General features: G+C 40.2%; 1 protein-coding gene across 2 annotated transcripts in view; it reads left to right on the top strand.

Annotated features, from left to right (window-relative positions):
* Positions 1-5,206: 5,206 nt before the first annotated feature.
* Positions 5,207-23,711, top strand: part of slc4a2b (solute carrier family 4 member 2b) — a 33,687-nt gene continuing 15,182 nt past the window's right edge. For both annotated transcript variants that reach the window (XM_079181582.1, XM_079181581.1), the window contains exons 1-6: positions 5,207-5,335; positions 7,954-8,032; positions 12,513-12,684; positions 21,626-21,794; positions 21,930-22,147; positions 23,585-23,700. In XM_079181582.1, coding sequence (XP_079037708.1) covers positions 12,625-12,684; positions 21,626-21,794; positions 21,930-22,147; positions 23,585-23,700 — 563 coding nt within the window. In that variant the 5' untranslated portion in view covers positions 5,207-5,335; positions 7,954-8,032; positions 12,513-12,624. The remainder of the gene's footprint in view (positions 5,336-7,953; positions 8,033-12,512; positions 12,685-21,625; positions 21,795-21,929; positions 22,148-23,584; positions 23,701-23,711) is intronic.

Below are 23,711 nucleotides of genomic sequence, written 5' to 3'. Positions count from 1 at the left end.
TTGACTAACATTATAAGCTAATAAACAAGTCTATTATTTTTGAAGGAATAAGTGTTTCCTACCGGTGTTACAAAATACTGTGTATCCCTTCTTCTTTATAAATATATCCAACTACAGTTAGATATTTAAGATAAACACATATAAAGGCAGTCAGCAAAGGCAGGTATGTCCAAAGAGGAAGCAGGAAGGCGGATAAATAACGTAAACAGGCTGAGGTCATTAGCAAACATTTGGGCAGATAGAGTAAACAAAGGCTGGACCTCTATGGCTATGAGGCACAATAGCTGATCTGACATCTGGCAAAGAGTGTGAGTTATGGGCCTGGTGCATATACTTGGTGACTAATTAGGGGAAATGAGGGGCAGGTGAGAGTTAACAGCAGAGCTACAGGACATGTTGAGGAATATGGGCCAGACAACATGAAAATATACTGAAATGATGCTGAAAACATGACAATGTGGTCATTTGATGAAACATTAATCAAGGAATGTGCTCTATAAGCACAGCACGGAAAAAAAGTACTTCAAGACACGGCCTCAAGATCAGGTAAAGCAGGACCTATACCTTAACTTATGCTAGTGGATACTGTGCTTTATTGATGTTACAAACACATTTGTTATTACTCTTGCACAAACCAGATGATAATTGGCAATCCTGGAGCCTTTTGGGGCTCTTGGCTAGTTGCTAATTGACTTAATTAATTACATTTATCATGCATTCTGTTCTTCCTTCCTTTTTATTCTTTAAAGTTTCCCAACAAGTGGGCAATAGCCTACTTAATTGTTAAAAGGGCCTATTTTGATTTAACTTGATGATAACAATGATGAAACAATGTTTGTTCTCCAAGGAGAGTAAACTGAGCCTCGCTGAGATAACAACTTACATTTCTAATATCTACTTGAGTAGAGAAACAGGAAAAGAGCAGGAAACACCACTGAAGACCCTTCACACCTTGAACACAACCTGTTTCATCTTCTCCCCTCTGGTCGGCGCTACAGAGCACTGTACCTCAAAACAACCACACACAAGAGCGGGTTCTCTCAACAGGTCTGATGAACAGTAACCAGCAGCTAAATGACACAATATGTTTATTTTATCGTTTAGATATACACTTTTTTTTTTTACAACATGTACAGTATATGCATGAATGCATATCCACCTCCGTCATGTCATTAAAGAAAAACAATATTTATTCCAGCAGTGCAAATTGCCAACCTTTCCAATAAAGCTAACTCTAGTACTTAGACTACTACTTGTACTTATAATGTAAATTACTCCTCATTTAGCATTTCAGTTGATTCCAAATCACGTTTTCAGAACATTATGAGAAACTCTAAACGTTTAATTTATATGTAATGTGTTCCTGTTTCTGTTGTTGGGCGTACTGCGCATCATAACGGTAAAAGACGAACCTCCTTCAGGCTGTCATCAGAATTAATCATGATTCACAGCGCAGGCGCAACAATTTCCCTTGAAAAAATGTCGACAAGTTGCCTGAAATTATAAAGTATAACCGGAACTTGATTAATGTTGACTTCAAAATAAAAGTCTGGAATTGCGTTTTAAATAAGCCAATGGATATATCATGCTGTAATGTAATGTTATTTATACAATTTGATTAAAATGAGCTCAGTATTGAATATAAAATGTTTTAGTGGTGGTAAATGCACGCCTTCGCTAACGCTCGTCACGTTGGGATTTTAATCTGAATTCCATACCGGAAAGGAAAGTGTTCATATGTTCTGCGTCTTGATGCCGGTTGAGCAAGTCACTCGGACAGAGTTTGAGGTGAGTACCAGACACCGGTGAGTGAATATGACAGAATGTGTGCGTGTCTGTACGCCTCAGAAGGATTTGTGAAAAAGCGTTTTTTGCTTTGAGCTCTTTGTCATTTTAAAAAGCTGTGATGAACTGGCTTTAACCGTTGACTTATCTTCTTCCTGCATTGACAGCCACCAACTGCCACACATGCACGAAAGTGTCCGTTGGTGCTGCTGGTGGATGACTTCACGTTGTTCCTCGGCTTGTTAATCGGTTATTAGAGGAGAGAAAGTCCTGTAAAGGTGCTTAAACTTAACTTTTTGTCGTGGTTTAAGCCTCCTCACAGACGGGTGGGTAGTGAGCGATAATGTCAACGGTAACGTCTCATCCTAGCAAGCTAGCGTCTCTCCATTCCATGTTTATGTCCTATTGTACCATAGATTTGGAGATGAAAGTGGAGCACACTAATGAGGGAACATAATGAAGCATTATGCAACAAAAAACAATTAACAGAGGCCCAAAGAAGTTGCTATTACACCTCTATCTTAGTTCAGAAGTAATTTATCAATTTATAATGATATGAAACGGAAGTACAAGTGACTCATCTAATTTGTAACCAGCAAATATTCTGTATTTTTCTGCTGTGTGCTTTTTCACAGCAGACATTTTGAAACACAGGTGAAACTAATATCATTAATTGCTGCATTAAAATGATGCCTGGAGCTGAGCCATGCTTTGTATTACGAGTTTTGTGACGGGTCAAAACGTCTACTTTGTAAAAGTTCTACCGTATGAATCTAAGAAAACAAGAGTGCTCTGATGCTAAGCTATCGAGACAGCTATATGACATGTAAAGTACAGGATGGACAGGAAGTCTGACGGGGAAGAAGAAGAAAACCGGCGATGCTCATGAAGGACATGGCAGTCAAATCCAAAATATTTGGAAGTTTAGCTTGCTCTTGAGGTCAGCGTCGACATCGAGACATGTGCTTATAGTGTGTAAAACAGTTTGTACAACAGAAATGGAGAAAATTCAACGTGGCTCCTTTTAATTTCGATGTTTTGTGTGCCATGGACCCATTTGAAACCCTCTCCAGGATCCCTGCAGGTCCCTGCACCCTAGTTTGGGAACCATGGTCCCTGGATTGTTGCTGTCACATGGCTATTAGATCTCAGGACATGCCCTCTGGCTGCATGGGAGGAAGGATGTGTCTCTCTTCTGCTGACTCACCAATATCATCACCATGTGCACTGCAGGTTATTTGAGGAGATATTGGACTTTGATGCAAAGCAGAGACGATTATCTGTCTGCAGTGGTTTGATTTACTTAGGTTTTATAATCTCTAACTATAATAATAGTCCAAGGACTCGTACAATCTGAAATGTTTGTCTTGCTAAATCTGACCTTGTTCGATTCAGGCTCTCAAATTCCAGAGTGCTTTGGCTTCCTTCGCGGTGCTTTGACACATCGGATAGATCCGTCTTATCCGCGTGATCACAGTCTGCTTTTTTATTATTTGTTTTCCTTTGTCTCAGTGCAATACGTCAAACGGACTTATTGTAAACTGATTCGTGACAACAATGGTTTGTTTGCCCTGAGAGGGAAAAAAATCCTGTGCAAACAGTTGAGCAGAGTGTCTCCGCATTCTTGTTGGGAATTGCTTGGTCATGCAGAAGACGAGGAAGGAAAAGAGGCTGATGATAAGCTTTTTTTTTTTTTTTGTCGTGGCCTCTTGGGTCTTCATGTTTATTTTACCTTCCCCTCTGATAAACAGACCCAGAGTTTAGTTAAACACACCAGGCCTAAACATCTGCCTCAACCTAACCTAAACACTGTTATTTTAGGTCTGTTTACTATTAGATATTGTAAAGTCCCTTCATATTTCAGTTTGCATGCTTGACTGTCGCGCTGCTGGAGCCCGCTAAGTTGCATTTGATTACCATTAAGCGCTCTGGCAGTACACCTTGGAACGTGCATGGTGTGGCCTACCGTCCTCCCACTTTAAACTTTTCTTTAAATGTTTGTGGTCTCTTTGGAGTGTCTAATTATACACTCGACTGCATAAGACATAGCCGGGCGTCCTCACTGTTGTTATCCTTTCCCATGTGCGTGTAAGAGTTTTTATGGTTGTGTTGTTTGTCCAGAAAATGGATAATGGCTGATTTGTATTTGACCTTTTTTGTATGTTTTGAGGCCTTTTGATTTTGGTCCGGGAGCACGGGAGATATTTTAACTCCCGTCCCAGTCTTGAGTCTCATGAGAGTAAATTCAGTTATTACAAGTGCACCGGGTCAAAGCTCCACAATTACCATGTTTCTGTGAGAATGTGGCTTTATCTTTTGTGCAGCTGGTGCAACCGGAGCAGCCCTGGCTGAGCTTATGATGAGGAATGACCACGCCCCAACACCTCTGGACTCACGTCTCTATGTTGACACTGAACTCAAGAGCAAGATATGCATATTTTATATTTTGGATTTGACTGACCTGTCCTTCATGAGCATCACCAGTTTTCCTTTTCTTCCACCGACAATTACCCGACTCTGCAGTTCTCCACAGCCCTTAAAAGATCGAGTAAATATACATCTACTTATATTCCTTGTCAACAAAGACTTATTGTTTTTGCATTATATATCGATTATTTTTGCAGTTGAACAACTTTATTATCATTAACAATAAGCATTATAAATATTATTTAAAATCAAGTGTCAAAAATACATGAAATCTACTTTCGTATCTCAAGAATACACTATCAGTATATCTCTAAGTCTGCTGATGAGTCTGACATTTAATAGAATCTTTAACATCCAAGCCTCAAACAAAATAGGAATTATGAATAAACCAATGTTTGACCTTCTGTGTCATTGCATGAGCTCTTTGTTGACTCTATTATAGCTCGTTACTATACGAGCCTAAGGACGTTTCTAGTCTGCAGGCAGACGAAGTGTTTCCACATGACATTTGTTTCCACTTCAGAGTGTGTGTTGTTGGCCTCCTACACTCTTAACCCTCCTCAAGGTATAAAAATACCTGAGTGGTGATGGCTCTTTCTTTTCTAGAGTGGAGGACAATGGACCGGCGTTATGTAAGCTGACAGAATGAAGTTGCCTCTTCAATCCCTCTTCACACCCAAAGACAGGTGCTGTGTTAGCTGTAAGAACAGCCGCTGCTGGCTGAAGCCTGTGACGGGACAAAGAGCGAGATGCAGATGGGCATTCGTTGACTTGAGTGCAGCTGTTATCTCTGTCTGAGAGACTGGCAGTGTTCCAGTGACTGTGTGCACATAACTTAGCACAGTCATGCTAAAGTGCTGGACTCCTCCAGACCCTGAGTGACGTTAGTGTGGCCGCTAAGCTGTGTGGAAAAGAGCGGGGAGGTAGAGAGACGTCTGCATGCAAAGAGAGGAGCTATTTCAGGCTGAAAACACTCGGAGGCAACAGGCATCAACCTACACCACCGCCAAATCCCCAAAGAGATCCCCAAACGGGGCAGCTATCAGTGGTATACAGTGACATCGAGGTCAGGCTTTGCATTACCAGGAGACTTGAGTGGGCGAGAGCACCGAGCGGTGTTCTGGTGAGTTTTTCTGTCAGTTCAAGCTTTGGTTGTAGTAGTCACCTGTTGGCTTTAAAGTAAACCGTTTGTCCTGGGTTCACCACTTGAGTGTGTTTCCTTAATGTCTAGGAGCCTATCGGAGTTGTTGTGGACTTGAAGGGAGAGAATAATAACAGGAAGCTGGAGGGAGAGTTTCTGAGTTGTGTTAACACTTCATAAACGTTATCTATTCTGTAGAATAACTTGTTAAATGTTATTTTTGGTCTTTTTCTATTTCTTTCAGCAGAGACAATATGGTTTAAAATGTGCACGAGATTTCCTGGGTGTAGCACAGATTCCTTTATTGGGTGACAACAAATGAACCTGGAACTGTTTAAAAACCGGCTCAATTAACATTATTGTTTAAATTGTCACAGCAAGAGTGAGGCCGATATTTCTATTGTGCGGTTGTGTAATCAGCATGTTGTCTGTTGGTCATGGTTAAGAAAAAGTTGTGAATCGACTTTGCACGCATGAAGTCACGGCTCTTTATATGGTGGACCACAGTGGATAATGCTATTATTAGCACACTGTGCGGATCGAGGAAAGCCCCACACTTTGAAATGGACTTCAATTTTAGCTGCTTGTGACTTTGACTGTTTCTTTTCCCCGCAAGACATGCATGTGACCACAGTGATCCCTCATCCCCGGAGGACAAACAATTCTATCACACACGCACACACACACTCTCAGGTTCCTCCTGAGGTTGGGTATTTCTTTAGCCCTAAGGCTCATATAAGCTCATGTGGAATGCAGCGCTCGATTATTTGGCGAACGTGGAAAGCAACTTGTTTAGATCACAGGACTGTTCTTTGTTCGCTGCAAAACACAATTAATCTGGCGGCTTTTATGACTTTAGGTGGGATTAATTGTGTAATAGTGTTGATTCCTCCATGACACGACAAGTTATTTTTTTCCATTGCCAAACACAATAAGAACCTGTAGCATGCCAGAGTGTATTTAAAGGAAACATTACCCTAAAACTGTACAAGTACAAGCGGATAGTCCTGGTGAACTCCAACTAAACTGATGGAAATGTCAGCAGCCACAATGATATTAAGTCATTACCAGTTAATAATTAAAGACATATTTGGGAACATGTCATTTCTTTCCCACTCATTTTACGCACACATATTGACAAATGAATAAACATCCTGTGCAAATGTATAAACACGCAGTTCTAAAGTACATGTGCACTACTTTCATTTTGAACTTGATGTATTCACAATGCCTTTTGCATCGCTCAGTTCAGAAAATGGATTACTTATTCATCATTAAGCCTTACAGATGTTTTAAAATGCCCTTCATGAGAAGTCAAGTTGCCCAATGTTCTAAAGAAAGCCAGTGCAGTGACTCACTTCCTGTCTTCAGTCTGTAATGTTTGAAATGAGAGAGCTCATTGATTTTCCTACGTGTGGCGGTAAACCAGGCTTTTGTGGCGCTCCCTCTTATGTCAGCCTTTTTAATTTTTAATTTTAAAAGCCTTTTTCATTACCAGCTGCTCACCTATTGTGTCTGTGTGTCGCAGCATGAATTTGATTCCCTCTTACAGACTGAAAAAGATCTTAAAGGACCTTTTCAGAATAGATAACAGTATCTCACATGACTGATGTAATCGTCATGTGATCAAAGGACCGAGCAATGTTCTGCACGTTTTGGCCTGTTGTTACTGCCAATGAATGAAATATAGCAATAACTAAAAGATGGATCGCCATGAAACTTCATGCAGACATTCATGGTTCTCAATGTATCCTAATGACTTTAGAGATTCCTGACTTTACCTCTAGCGCCACCGTGAGCTTGATGTTGGTGGTTTTGGTTCATATTGCAATTTCAATAAAATGTATTTATAATTTGCATCAGCTAATGCTACTTAGCAAATGTAAGTATGCCAAACTAAGCGTTGAACGTGCTAAAGGTCGTGCTTGCTAGATATCAGCATGTTAACATAGTGGCGTTAGCATTTAGCTCAGTACATTTTGTTATAACATATTTCTGCTACACAGTATTATGCTTATTTTTTCAAACTTGCATCTCATCCTTGATTTCTAATTCATTTCTGGATAATTACTTCTTCAGGACTATAAAACTATTTAAATAAATTGAGGATAGTATCTTTTTTTTTGTCGTGCTGGTCACAACTGGTAGACATTTGCAACCAGTAACGAGGAGTTTCAAGTTGTCACTGCTTTGTTTTTAGAGTTCACAAGACAAACGGGATAAAACATGCAAATCCCCCACTGTCACAATCTGGACAGATATTGATTATTGGGGTTAAATTTCCACCTCACGGTTGAGGTTGTTTGTGTGTGACAGACGGATCAATTTGTGTGTGCTTTGACTCAGTTTTGAATGGGTACTGGAGTCACATGGCTACTTGTCAGCAGGCTGGAGGAGGAAACATAATCCTGAGGAGGAAGGCTGCCGCTATCAGTTGGTCTGAGCCAGAGAGAGAGAGAGAGAGAGAGAGAGAGAGAGCTCTCGGCTCGTCGAGAGGCTGGACCGCACATGATCGGCTCAACATCTCTAACTCTTGTTTCTTTTGTCTCCCTATCTCTCCCTCCTCTCTCTGTTTGTTTTTGCCCTGCACTCTGAACCAGCCCCGGGTCTCTCTTCACAACAGAGTTCAGAATTGCACTACAATGTCTGCGGTGGCCTCTCTGCTGTGAGCACACAAAGGTACGCTACAAATATTGGATATCTTATTTCTTATCCACTTGTCATGTTGTCTTATTTGTCAGAATGTTACTTTATAACTGCTTCTATTTGATTTATTGTCTGTTTAATTCATTGTTTGTATGGGTTAGTCTTCAATTGTTTTTCAGGTCAAATCAAACTTAACAGAATTCTTCCTGTTGGTGTCTCCGGCTTGAGCAAATCCTGCTTAGTTCCACAGCAGAAAAAAAGGCCATAAACAAGCCACTTTGAGCCCACTTGAGTTTTAGCAGCGCACATGCTTTTACACTCTTATGAATCCTAAATCGGAGCCTTTAAAGGCTGTGTTTTTGGGGAAGTGATGACCCTCTAAATGCTGTGCTTGAATCAAAATTGACCCTTCATAGCTACAGACCTTACTTAATAAGTTTCTGTCTTTTTTGTTTTCTTAAACCCCTCTGTTGCTGTTCATCACGCACATGTTTTTCTACATCAGAGCTTACACAGGCGATAATGCCGTTGATTCTATAAATTCATGGCAGTATCTTCCAGCATGTTATTGTGTTTGATATAACACGAAGGCCACGATTTATCTTGACGTCATTGGAAGATATCACAACAACACAATTGGGAGGAAAAAAGTCCTGCTGAGATGTAACAAATGAATCAGAGATTGTCTGGTTTTCTGTCTGCTCAGTTCTCTAATGAAACCTTCCTCTCCTCCCTGTCATTGTCCTGCTTTCATAAGTACAGGCCTGTTGAGGTTTGGACATTGTGATCAAGCTGCTATTTCTGGACAAGCATTTTTATCGGCAGTTTGTGTATTATATTGGACTGTTCTTTAATTATGCCCTTTTTGATAAAAGTTTGTAGATGATCATGCAGTCTGTGGTCGACGCGTGCCGAGCTGTGTGATTGAAGCCAGGCCCAGCCGGGCGTCTCACCGGCTCGTGTCGTGAGTTTGAGTCTGGCTCATGACTTCTGTCCTGTCGTCTGACTGTCTCGCTCCTTTCCCTTAATGTCATTATGTGGAGGCAAAGAACTTTTTAACCGTTGTCTCTTTCACCACAAAGGTCACATGAGATTTCAGTGACATATGCGGAGGAAGAAAATTGACATTTTTGACAAACAAATCTTCGTTGTTTCTTCTCTCGGCTCCAGTTCTCTCCTCTGAACATCTGAGTGTCGCCGATTTATGTAACCTGTCGTCGTTCTTTCTTCAAGAAAAACCCTACAGAGTATTCAAAAAATACATCTAGCCTCTCAAATTTGAAAGAAATACAAAGTGTTCAAAATGGCAGGCTAATGTCTGACTTGTTCCTCACTTTGTATTCACCTTTTCCATAAAAGGTTTCTGTAGTGTGCCTTATATTCCAAGTAAAAGGAGGAAAATGCTCCTTTCAGGGAAATTTTGTATTTCCGAGGTGAGCAGGGCATTTATTTTTAGCAATACTGGAAATTTACAACATACCAAGGTGACTTAGTCTGGTATATATGCACTCTACAGGAAATATGAGTCACCACATCAAAGCTCTTAATACTGACGGAAAAAACCCAAAAGTTGTGGTCTTGAGTTATCACTTTCCTCTCAAGATGTGACGCAAATGTCAACATTTTAGTGATTACCTTTTTAGACTCTTAAGAGCATCCTTTAAAGGCGATGAGGGTTTGGCTGCTATTTTTGCATACCCAATATCTAAAATGTGACATCTGAAGCTCCTAGGCCTGATGCATCTGTGATCTAAAAAGAAACTACTGTGTAGTTGATTTTTACTTTCTGTAGATGACCAAATGGTCAAAGGTAGCGTCTTCACACATGACCTGATTATATAGTCTGCTCTCTGTAGGAGGGACAGTGACCGCTTGTTACGCTGAGTTAACCTATAATGTCACAGGGTAGACATTGAGACATTTTGTTTCAACCATTATTATCTTTAGAATATAGGTCTGGTCCAAGCATGCAAATGTTTTTTCCAGTAAAATATATATTTTTAACATTATGTACGCTAGAAAGAATTCCAAAATGCCCAGTTTGTCTTTATTTTTATACATTTGCAGCTCCTCCTCACCTTCTTCCTGTTTTCATATTTAGTTTTCCCAAAGCCCTGCATGCACACATTTGAGGCTGTGACTAAATCTTAAATGGAAAAGTAAGGAAAAAATAAATTTAAAAAATCCCACACTCATCGTCTTCTTTTAGGAAAAGTTTGTGAGGCACTGGGCTTCTGGATCACTTTGGGAAGACATGATGAAGTTCTTCCAGGGGAAAGAAAGAGCGTCTTGTCCTCACTTCCTCTTACACTGTCAGCATTCACCCATTTGTCATTTCGGTTATTGCATAACGGATAACCAGTTCCTTTTTGTTCAATCCTCCGACTGATTGTACCCGATTACAGACAAGAATGCTCAGATCGAGGACAATGCTTTTTTAATAGAAAACAAATCTGCCTGCTCACCAAGACTATTGGCGTTATTGTTTTCTCCTCCGATCATTACTGTATTCTGTATTATTACAGCCGTGCCCTGAGGTAGATAAGCTGGTTCCCATGCTCTGTATCCCAGGGTTCTGTAACTTTATCCCTGTGTAGCCCGTCCTGCCTCTTCCACAGTGGTGGGGTCTAGGTTTACTGAGAAAGTAATCTTCAAACACACCCAAACTAACTCCTTTTATTGCCTCTACTACAGGGATTAGATTGTCTCAAACAAGTTAAAGTTGTTGTTCTGAATAGAAGAGCTTCTGGTTTGTAATCACCATTTTGGCAGAGCAAAGGAGGAGGGTTGCCAAAACCTTGTGTTGTCTGCTGGGCGTCTCGGTTTCAGGTCTCTTTGGCGGATGATGTCTCCTTTTTCATCTGCACTGCATTTAATCTCTTATCATTGATTTGTGTTTTAGTGAAATATACCTCAGAAATCCCTCACCGTCAACAAGGTCATTGATATGATTGCAGTCGGGCAGCAGAGAGGCTTATTGTCTCTTTGATAGCTGCTGTCAGAGAGCCAGAACATGATTTCTGACTGAAGTGAACCTAAAGGGGGTATTCCTTTGCTTTTAGATTGAAGGAAAACCACTGGTGAGGAGATTTCTCTAAAGTCTAATATGATCACGACCGTCTGGGTGTCTAGAATGTTTAACGTCATTTGCTTCAATTCATTTAGATATGTCCTGTTTAGCAATACATCCTCGGTGTCATTTGAGTTTATACACTATACACCTGTTGACCTTTGTCGCCGAACACTAAAGCTTTATTGTATCAAGAACAGAAAGTAACACTTTTCTTGATTGATTCACTTCATGTTTGGCCTCTAAAATAGTAAAAGACTTTCCCTAAAACCCAAGGTGACTTCTTTAAATGTCTCGTTTTGGCTTACCAACATTCTGAAAACCAAAATATTTTGTTTACAATCAGAGAAAACCAGCATATATTCACATTTGAGGAGCCAGAACCACTTCATTTTTGGCTTTTTCCAATTAAAAAGGGCGAAAAAAAACGATAAAAAATAGCTTCATCAAGATCTACAATGCTTCCATTAATTGCCACATTGCAGCATATTACTTCTGTACTTTATTATCTTCTCGTAGTGCATCTCTATCAAAACTCCTCCTCGGGCCGACTGAAACCTGATTACGTTTGGATTCCTGTGGTTGTATGTCGTACGTGAGTGCCGAGGGTGGAGGTTAGCGGTGGCACGTGCCGCCGCTTATCAAAGGGTCCTCTGCACAGTAGCACCGTGTTATCTGGTTCTTATCTGGCTCTAATGGTTAATAACCTTGAATTGCTACGAGGCTTGAAATCATAGAAATGAAAATAGTTGTTGTGCACTTCTTCTACCGTTGTAGCCATCATGCCTCTTGTCGATTGTCTTAGTGTGTGCGATTCATCATAAAAACGACATTCAGTTAAGGCCAGCTGTGTTTGTGAAGTGCATCTGGGGACTCAAAGGTACTTCAGTGTCTTCCAGGAAATCCGGAAACTGTTGATTACTCCTCAGTGGTCCTCCAGTGAAGCGTGTTGCTTTGCATTTTGTGTTTTGCTGGCTTTGCACTTCAGCACATGCAAAAAACGTCAGCACTTTATGAGGTTAAAGTGCAAGTAAGCGTTGTCATTTGTGAGTATGTTGGCATGCTTACGTGAGCATGGAGCTCAAAGTAAAGCCTCACAGAGATTGTTACTTTTTTAGGAGAGAAAGTAACATAATCTCAGTACATCTACACACTATATATTTGATTGCAAATGTTTTGTATGCAATTAATGTCTGTGACCCCAAGATATTAGCAAACACTTAAATGCCTTAAGTACCTGTGCTGCATCATTCTTCACTTTTTCGTTTTTTTGCCTTGACAAAATACGCTTTTGTGTGTTTTTAGGATCATGTTCTTGATGCAATGTCTTAAAATCCGAGGACAGTGTATGAGAAGGGGTTTCAAGTCCTGCACTGCTCATCTCACAGCTGTGCCTTAATGTTATAAATCTCCAGCTCAATGTGGATCTGTGTCTGTCTCCAGGTTATGCTGCCCAAAAGCTGTCTGAGTCCCAGTGAGAAAGAGAAGGGCTAAAGCCGCACTGACCCAAACCAGCGTTCCAGAGCCTCTCCTGCAGCGACTCCACCGTGGAGCCATGAGCAACCCCAGCGCTCCCAACCAGATTACAGATGCCATGGCATCGGTTATTCACAGTGTAAGTCCACACGACCGCACACAAACGAGCCTCAGTCCGCCCTGTCGGATGAGGCTTCACATGATCAAACGTGTGAGTAGGGACTAATTAATGGATTCTGTCTGTTTATAATATGGTGAAAGGTTTTTTTCTATCTGCGTGTGACGTGATAAATACAGCCTGAGAAACCTTACACATGAGGCCGAGTCTGCTCCCACCAGGTTAAATGCTCCTCAGGAGGAGATTAAGCTCACAATTAGCAGTTTATTGTCTTTTCATGCATGAGTCTTTAGTTGTTTAGTGTGTAATTTTCCTCTACTTCATTTCATATTCTCCCCATGCTTGATTTACGCTGCATCAGCTCCCTCAGTCCTCTCTGGCATCAGTGTGTGGATTTTGGACAGTGCTGTTGCCTCCAGAGCTACTTGTGTACAAATCTAGTCACATCCTCGAGCCAATTCCCTGGAAACATGCAGTACTTGTGACTGCAAAAATAAAACCGTTAAGAATAGTTCAAAACACTTCAGATCTGCTCAGAGAGAGCTGCTCCTGTTGAGCTTCCCTTTTCATCCGAGCACTGGAGAATGAAACGGTTCCACAACTGAAACAGTTTCCTTCCTCTTTCCTTAATGTTGATGGCTTGCCAGTGTTGGAAACACTAACATAATATTGGCGTATAATGAAAAACATAATTGCATTGATGCGATAAAAATGCTGCCTGGAGGGCAGCTGGTCAGCAGCCAAAGAAAACCGAATTCCCCAACTCCAGAGGTTCTCAACAAATTCATTTCAGGATGATTTAGAAGCTGCAGCAGAAAATATCACAAGCTTAACGGAACAATCCCCCCCTCCACGAAAAGCCTCATATTGTTATATATTATCAATTTGTGATGGTTAGTGAATTCCAGGAATTATTACGTCCGATTGCAATCCAGGAATTATCAGGATTGGTTGTTGTTTTTCTGATTTTCCAACCTTTCTCATGTTCTTTTTATTAAGTTAAGGATTTCTACGTTTCCCTGAACGCCTTTCAACATCCCAAATTGAAAACAGTTTACTATGCTGTGGGTTCAATCCGTAGGTGAGTGGGAATAGTGATGTTTCACAGCGCAGTGGGAGCAAAAACAAAGAGATTTTCCACTCTGTAACAAATCAGGCTACTTCTGATGAGGTTTAACTTTTATTGTACTGTTGAGCGACTGAATAATACACAATCTTGTTCAAACTTTCCTGTAGACGTGCTCATGGTGTTCATTTGGCAGCACCAGAGCTGCTTTGTTCTTCAGTAGAATACAAATGTAGGAAATGCTTGCTTAGCATTTTTTTTGCAAAGCTGCTTCCTTTTCCAGTGTTTCACAACTTTATGATCACCATGTTGACAACCACTGCATCTACCTGCAGGACATACACAACACAAGTGCTGTCTAAGTTTGAAATCCAACCCCACCCGTCCAGGCAAAGAATGCAGAGTATTTCAGAGGTGGAAGTGGATACATAACACTTAACTACTGATCCATGAAAGAGGTGCAGAGAGACAGAGAGGCCATAGGTTTAACTACTTGTCATAATTTGGATGACTGATCCGATTTTCACATTATTAAAACAGTCGGGAACAAATTATTTAGTTTATATCTAAAGCAACACATTTAAGTACCTTTTAAAGAAAATAAATGTATTCATTTTTACGTCACCTAAGTGTACACTTTCCACACAAAATACCACATATAAGCTACAATATGTAACATAATGCATATTCTATGATCGAAAAGAAGCGGGAAGAAGAGAAATCTTAAATTACCTGCCCACTCAAAATAACATAAATGATCTGCCATAGATGGTCTTAAGGCCCAGCCACACACATTAAAACCCATTCATTTCATATGACCCCATTATCTGGGCTCTATGCATTTTATTAAATTGAAAATAATAGATGATCAACTTTTAAAATACTTTGTCAGTTTGACTTCAGACACTGAAATACATATCTGCTTTAATGTAGTTTGTGCAAACTTTGTTAAAAAGTGAAAGTTCTTGAATCCACCTTATTTATAATTTGTATTGCCCTTTTCTGTAGTTTATATAATGGATTTACATTAGCTGTAGATGCGTTTCTCCATACTGCAAAGTAACTGAAATATGATGAAGTAAATGTAAAGTACAACTTTTAAAGTGCTTTATAATCCAACATATACTTTGCTTTGTTCAGAAAGTTGGACACAATTGTCTTTGTATCGGCTATATGCGGTTTCCCAGATGATCTACCCTTTAGTTGTATACATTACACAAAACATTGTCTTTAAACAGGATAAGACCCGATATTACCTTTGGCCACATTGATCTCTTGCAGAAGGTGTTGATTGACATCCTTTAAGAGATTCTGTCAAGCCTCTTCAGAATCTCTATTTAGACTCTCCAGCAGCGTGATGACCATGAAGCTCACGAAAGATAAAAATGTTTGCTGTATGACAGTTCCTTTTTATTGGTTGTTCTACTGGCTCACAACTCTACAAAGTTAATTATTATCTCCTCAACAATGTGGGTTTGTCTGCGTGTGTGTGTTCAGGGAGAGTTCAGATAATCCTGTTTGGATTTTTAAGGGCTAATCCTGAAACTGAGTAATGTCCTTTTCCCCGGTCACGTGACGAGGGCTAACTGAAATGGGAAACAGGTTGCCTTCCATGAAAGTGGCGGACATATCTAACTTTTGCTTTTGACATTGTAAAAGCAAATATAGCTATCTTGTTGTACTTTAGGCAGGCGGCAGCAACACACCTGTGTAATTTGATGGACTATCTGTTTTCTTTAAAGGTGAGTTTGTTTTAGTTTGTTAATAGAGGACTCAACGTGACGTGTTTGTTTGTGAGATTTCAGTCTTTTTCTTATCATTCCTAGTTAGTCGTTACTCATTATCCTACATTTGGCAAAGTTTCTAAGCCCATATGTCGACTGACTTTCTTCTTCTGACTTTGCTTTTAAAGATAAAGTTAACTTCAACACGAACTCTGCAGCTGGTTAATGTTCAGTCGAGTTCTTGTGAGTTTGAAATGCACTTTTACTTCGTCAACAGCTCATTGACTTTTCTCAGGCATTAGAAATCCAAGGTAATAATTACAGCTTAATGTCATCTTAATGCGTCACTAGTTACAGTTAGTTGCCCCTCTAATGTCGTCGGGTGGATTCTGAAATGTTTCTTGAAAGGTGAGCGCTGTGAGCGTTTCAACTGGTTCTCTTTAATTAATAAGAAACGAGTAACATTAAGAAACCTGCTGTGCTGCTGGTTCAGAGTTAAATTGTTTGCAAAGGTTTGTTTTGTTTGCTTTGCAGAGCAGAGCCACTGGAGCTGGTAGGGATTCAATGTCTTACTCCGGGGCATTTCATCACTGCAAACAATCCGGGAGATGAAAACTGTAGATTATTGGATTTCAACCCATTTGGCTTGTGTCACCTTAAAGGAATAGTTTCACATTATCAGAAATGTGTCCATTTACTCTCTTGCTGAGAGTTAGATTAGAAGCTCAGTACCACAATCATGTCTGTATGGTAAATGGGAAGCTGGAGCTGTTAGCTTAGCTTAGCATAAAGACTGGAAAAAGGAGGAATTGGCTAGCCTGGCTCTGTTTAGAGGTAACAAAATCCACCTTCCAGCACCTTTTTAAATCTCAAGAATTGATGTTATATCTACTTTGTTTAATATGGACAAAAACTGAAGTGTAAAAACATCCGGTTGTGGTTTTGCGGGGGTTCTGTGACAAACACTTTTTGTCCGGCAGTCCTTGAGTCTCAGTGATGACAAGAGATGTCAAACTATTAAGCTATGGTTTAATATTTTGAGAAATGTGCCTATTCTTTTTCTTGTTGGTAGTTAGATGAGAAGATTTATATCCCTATCATGTCTGTCCATCAAAGCTACAACCATCAGCCGGTTAGCTTAGCATAGATGACATGGATTAAACAAACAAGATATTTGTCTACCAGTGAGCTTTAGAGGTGGCGGTAGGCAGATTCTGTTGCCTTTGGACAGAGCCAGGCTAGCCGTTTCCCCCTTGTTTCTAGTCTTTATGCTAAGCTAGCTGGCTTCTGACCCATATTTACACGAAAGCGGCATCAATGTTCTCATTTAGTAAGAAAAGGCGTTGAACTATTCCTTGAAAACAAGTTTCTGTTTACAGGTGCCCCCCCCCCCCCCCCCCCCAATCACATGTTTATTGTCCAATAGTCTTTGGCAGTGACACAAATGGTTTCATTTGATATGTTTGAGGCCTCAAAGTGTAAAACTATCCACCTTATCAAGGTTTTTGTTTCTCTTTTGTCCGGTTAATCATGTTGTGACCTCTTATAGTTTTCTTGCGACCCCTTTGTGGGCTCCTAACCCCCAACTGTGGAACTGCTAGTCTTGACAATGACATTCACCCAAACTTAGCTGTCATCATGTCATATCCTCATGCTATAAATAATGGTGAACTTTTACATTAAAGTGCAATGGTATCAGTGACTGTGTCGGATAGAAGGATGAGATTAGTGCAGAGTGGTTCACACCCCCGCCTTCCTATCAGGTTATATTACCTCATAGACTTCCTGTGACGTGCGTCTTGCAGCTTCTTCAGAATCAACAGAGCTTATCATTTGGACATCTTCAATTTAGATAAATCTGGGGTGGGAGAACACTATCTCAGGAGAGTGATCTTTATGTGTTTAGCTACTGGAAACCCTGTGGTATAACATAAAATGATAAAGCCGATAAACCCAATTTCCAATGCAAATATAATCTGTCAACAGACAGGAAGCAGAAACAAACGCACTGGAGACTTATCTTTTCCGCTCTCTGACTGATTGGAGGATTTCTTGATTAAATTGACTGAGGTTATGACGTAAACATTTGTATTTGATTTTAAGCAGTGCAAACATGCCGTTTTTAATTCATGATGTAATTGGGAAGTTGTGTAAATGAGTGCTTGCATAATACAAAACTCACAGTTGGCTGAGGACAAAACTGGGTTACAACTCACACGCTCCAACAGAATAATCAGCAACTACAAGCATATTGTGCAACAAGATGTCCTTGCAGACTCATTTTGAGATACGTAGGAATGCAGTGACTCATCAGACACACGGTACGACATCCACTGCGGCCCCCCCACCCAAATGCTGACTGCGTGGGATTTGTGTCTACTTCAAGACACGGATAATCTCCTCTCCAGCCTCCACACACGGTCGAGTGTCCACCTCATTATACAACACAGCCACTGCACATGCACTCTACTTTTCAAAACTATGTTGCTTTACGAGATTAACTCTTTGACTTTAATTTATTCTCACCACTAAGCTTAGATGAATTAAAGCTAAAAGACGAGAACATTTACTTATTTTTGTTTGTCCACTTTGGTCCAAACTATTGAATGGATTGCCATGAAATTTGGTACAGACATTCATGCCCCCCTGAGGATGCATTGTAACAACTTTGGAGATCTCTTAACCCTCCATCTAGCGCCATCACCAGGTCAACATTGTAGTTTCTTTAGTTTATGACAAAGTTCCTGCAAAACAAATGTCATTCCCATCAGCCTCGGCTGTAGTTTGTGCTCCATGCTAAATAGCAAATTCTAGCATGCTAACATGCTGAACTGAGAAGCTGAACATGGTAAACATTACACCTGCTTAAAAAAATCTGTAAGTTAGGATTGTCATTGTGAGCAAGTCAGTATGCTCACGTTAGCATTTAGCTCAAACCACCATTCATCAGTGTTGAAAGGTACCAACATGCTTGTACTAATTTCATCTTTTAAGATTGAAATTAAACTAAAGATGTAGGAACTTTTTCGAAAGAAATTCTGTACACAACTGTTTTTTTTTTTTTTTGGTGAATGAATTGCTAAATTTGGTATTTTTGTTCACCGGTCAAATGTGTTTTCAGTCATTTGTGGTTTCACCTTTCTGATGCACACAACACATATTTAATCTCTTTTCATTCTAGCCTCTTGCTTAACATGTCTTCTGTCAATATTAGTCATCAAAAAGGCATCCTTTGTAAATGCATAGGAACTAAACGTCTGACAATTTACATTGTCCTTCGAGGCAGACCAACTATGAGCACCTTGGTCAATATTAAGTTAAAATGTGGAGATGAATGTCAACGTGAGGTTTTGTTCCTGTTCAAACACGGCTTGTCCTTTCAGGCAGCGTTTGTCCTCAAAGCGAGAACGAGAGTCTTGTTTATTCTGCTCCGGTACAATGGGCAGACTGGTGAAGGTGGCAGGTTGGCCGATAGGGCTCTGATTAGGGCATCACGAGGCTTTGATAAGCTGAGGGGGAGAGGGATGTCTCCTGCCTGCAGTTCTTAATAGAGGTGTTGAGGGTCAGTGCTCCAGTTTTGTCATGTTGGAGGGCAGTGACACTTGTTGCCAACAAAAACGCTGATTGCAATTAAGCTCACGTTGCCATGAGCGAGGTAAGTCCCTGAAACTCTTAGTCAAATCTTTTCTTCGCTGTCTGGTCAGTTTTTGTTTTTACTGGGCTCCCCTCGGCTTGTTTTTGCACATGGTTTCGGTTCTCTCACCTCCTTGAGAATCCCTCGCACATCTCTCCCACCTCCAGGGATTCATCGTGAAACCATGATATGAATGAGAGCTCTGTAAAAATAAACTGCTGGATAGTGTAGCGGCAAACATCTGGATGGGATAGGATTCTGAATGGTCATCTAATTAAATATCGCAAGTTTTGAGATAGCGACGCAGACGTGGGGGGCTACCTATTTGCATGAATAAAGAGGTTCATTTATCAACAATCTTTTGATGAAACTGTTGACTACTTTATCAAGCTACTCCAATATATGATCTTCAACATTTATAGTTTAAAAGACCCACGTTTTTTTATTTAGGCCCTTAGAAATCTGCTCAGCGACTTAAAGCGACAGTGTTTGGTGCTTTAAAGGGCTGAATTGTCTTTGGCAGTTTGTTCAGGAGGTCGCTGAGGTGAACGTATAGTTTGTTCTCTGGAACTCTTGTTGATCCGTCAGGTAAAAAAAGGCTATATGAGGAATTGAAACTTGGGTCAATATTGAATGTGTGCTTAACAGGCTGACCTGTCTTTCTTTTTTACTCATGAGTCTCAGCCTGTCCACAGTTCAGTGCAGGGCTTTCTGTTTCTGTCACCTGTGTGTGGCATGAAGAGAAAGACTCTGCATGGTAATGTGGGTCATGGGAATCGGTTCTTCACACTTTCTGTGCACATGCCGTGATTCATGAACATCTGTCGAGCTGCAAGTATGATTGATTCAGGATGAACTCATGAGTTTCCTGTTCACGTTTTCTTGTCTTGGTGGGTTTGATACGCTCAATGTGATAAAAGTGGAACAAATAAAGCCGCAAATTCTGCATTCATGTTACTTAAGTATTATCAGCAAATTGTACTTAAAGTATCAAAAGTAACGGTACTCATTCTGCAGAAAAATGGCACCTTAAAAAAGGCTGGGAATCTTTAACAATGTATTCTTATTAATATGCTTATTAAATGTGTATTTATGCAAAAGTTTATGCGTAATTAAAGCTGTCTGATAAATGTGAAAAGTACAGTATTTCCCTTTGTATTAAGTACCATAAAATGGAAATACTCAAGTACAAGTTTGAGGTACATATATTTGTGCTAGTTACTTTCTGCCACTGTAATTTGTAATATCTTACAGTGCGTTCGTGTGCTCTTTTAGCAGTCTGCTGTACATAAAAGTGAGAGTCTGAGTGTAAGTCTGACACAAAAGTAAGCAGGAGCTGCAGGTGGGAGAAGAGTCACCACGTGCTTTCTGTTACTGAAGAAAACCTAATATACGATTGACATGTTGGGTGTCCTGAGAACCATTTGTGGGAGCATCAGATGACTTGTGGCCCCTGAGTTGTGCCTCAGGAAGGGTTCGCCGCGGGGTCTGAGGCACCTGCGCAACATTTACTCTGCCGTGAGGTGGCTACAGAACGATCCCGTTAGCCAGAGTGGATCCACTCGCTGTGTCGCTGCAGCCGATCCTTATCACAACATCCCACCGGCAGAGCAGGGCGCAGCAGGGCACGGCATCCTGCTGCAAGAAAACAGATCTCTTATCACCCACATGATCCCTGTCACACCACAGCGTGGAAAACGAGTAGTGGATCAAAGCACATGGCTATTGTTTGCATTTTCAGAAGAGCATGTATGCATGAGAGGACTCGTCATATCATTCCCTGAATGTGGAGACATCTGTAGAACCAGAACTCCCTCTGGTGTTGGTTGAGGTGAAAGGCAGAATGCTGTGTTTTAAATCCATACTGCTAGTTCAAAGCAGGTTTTGAGTATGTGAGTCTCAATGTCGGTGTACAGACTACCGTCATTTATGAGTGTGCTGTTGATGGACACTATTCTCCCACAATGCAATGCAGAAAAGGAAAAGTAGGAGTTTATTATTACTGTTAGAAAACACAACAACTAATTTAGGATGGGGGCGAAACGGTTCAAGAAACATCACAAGGGACAAAATAAGTTTAGATTTTACGGAAAAATAGTTTGCTCTCTTTGATTGGTTTAATAGGCAGCAGCCTTCTAATGTCAGTTTTATTGCCTTTGCATGGTGCATCATTTCCTGTTTTTATATGAAACGGTTTTGTATGTTGATCTCTTGTATAAAAACGGTATACTGTAGAGATTATTGTTCAGTATATGCTGTAGATAGTTGGTGTGTAGTAATTGATTGGGACAGAGCTACAGTAGACTTTGTTCACTACTTAAACAGGCTTTGAAAGGACAATTTGATTTTTTGTTAGATTATTTTACAGATTAATGGTTTTATTAATTTTTCTGCATTTATTTATATCACTATTTATTTCCTAATGTCTTACATATTTATTGAACAATTTGAATCTCTGAAATTCTGATCAATTGACAGATCCTTTCTTCTTCTGTTTTATATTTCTTTAATGTATTTTGGTCATTTGTTGTGTTGCAGCCAGAGGCTCCTGCTGCCTCAACACTACACGGGACTCCACACCCTGAAGAGGAGGATGAAGGGGACCTGAACAAAGCCTTGGGGGTCCAGCGCTTCCAGCAGATCCTCAGCCCCGCTGCAGCCGTACCTGATGAACAGCACCACAACTACCACGAGGAGGACATTGAATGTAAGCACGGGGTGGTCTCCTCGTTGTGCAATGCAGTTCAACATTCAGCAATCCAGGGAAACAAAAAATAAACAACTTTAAATTTGATGTTGAAGTAGCTCATGTTTGTGTATCTCTGCTTTATCTTCTCCCCAGACAACCGTCACTCCTCTCACCACATCCACCGACCTCTGTCCAAACTGCCCTCCGACGGACGCAGGAAGAAGAAAAGGAGAAAGGACAAAGATCACAAAAGCAGCCATGTTCCCAGCAGCGGCCCCATAGAGGAGGGAGAGGATGAAGAGGAGGAGGACGATGAGGCCACGGAGACCACGTCTGCTCCATCCGAGTCGGAGAGAGTGAAAGATGTGGAGGTAATCATTCGTCTTTATATTAATCTTCAAGTGAATTTATAAGTGAGTGGAAAAGCAATGACAGGGTCTAACTTCTGCATTAACACATTGTTTATTTTGGTTCAAATTTAGTCTTTTAACACGGTTTATGGAGTCAAAACATTGTAATATAAATGTATCGGACAGTATTCTTTTTGGGCTTATATTGTTGTTTTTTTACATGTTTTTACAAAAACTCAGCGATACATCTGCTGAGTATCTTTAATCGTTTTGCCTATAAAATGTCACAAAATAGTCTTAATATTGCTTTTTTACTTCGAAGTACTACATTTGTCATTGTTCAACCAAAACTCCAAAAAAGTATCCAGTTTACTGTATCCTAAACTAAAGAAATGGCTGCAAATCCTCACGTTTGAGAAGGTAAAACAATCAACATTTGGCTTTTCTGATGATCTACCAATCGCTTCAGCTCTCACAAATGCACACATTTTTTGTTAGGATCCTTCATACTTAATCGAGGCGTTATGACAAACATAAAGAGGAAAGGAGGCAAAGTATTAAACGTTTCAATATTCTTTAAACTTCACCAGCATCTGTTTAATTATAGAGTACTGGTCGAGAATTAAGTCTAGCTGATAAAATATGTAATGACAAGATCTTAACTGCATTATGTGTTGAACTTCTATTTATTCAACACCCCATAATTATCATTGTTTGATATATTGGTCAGGCTGTATACTGTCCAGTTAAAACGATAATAACTGTTCATGAATGTGTAAATGGGGTCACAGCGACGATAAGACTTTCATTAAGATGTGAGTGAATGAGCGTTCAGGAACGTGCGGCAGTACAAATTGTCCGTAGTCCATTCTCTCTGATACACAACCTGCTCACTCACTGTTGTTGCATTAACACATTTTCCTCTATGAATATTTCAGTATAGTCTTAATCATTCATCAGTGGGTTTCATGTTTATTATGCCTCAAAAAATGAGACTAGATTTAATTCAATAGATGATTGAGATGAGTTGTTTTGCTTTCATTTAACCGTTTTAGTTTTGTGTTAGTGTTTGGCCTCAGCCTTTTGTCACTTTGTATTTTTGTTGCAGGATGAATAAATATATTTTACAAATGAAAGTGAGAAAACAAAGCATGTGAACAAAGCAGGTTAAACATTTCTTAGTCTTATGTCCATATTGGCCTTAGATTTCCCAGTTTTCCCGTCGCGTATCTTTTCCTATGTTCACTTGTGCCTTTTAGAGAATTGTCCCTGATTTTTAGAGTAAATATCTAAATAAATAAATACATTTTCAAGATCAAACTCTTGAAGTCTCACCCTTGGACTAACATGCACAGGGCTGGTTGGTTTCTCTGCTGTTTCAATCTGAAGTTTAATTTTTGGGTTAGTTGTCTGTTTTTACAGTAACCAGTGTTCTCCTGCTCTGCATTTCCTCCACAGTTCTTTGTTTCTGATGAAGACCATGTGGCCAAAGAGAGCCCGCACTCGGCCCGTGAGCTCGACATCGTGCCACAGTCTGCGGTGGGAGCAGATACCGAAGAAGCAACTTTCACAGAGTGAGTAAAGT

The sequence above is a fragment of the Pholis gunnellus genome, assembly GCF_910591455.1.
Source record: "Pholis gunnellus genome assembly, chromosome: 20".
Lineage (NCBI taxonomy): Eukaryota > Metazoa > Chordata > Actinopteri > Perciformes > Pholidae > Pholis > Pholis gunnellus.
This window is presented reverse-complemented; position numbering and strand designations above follow the sequence as displayed.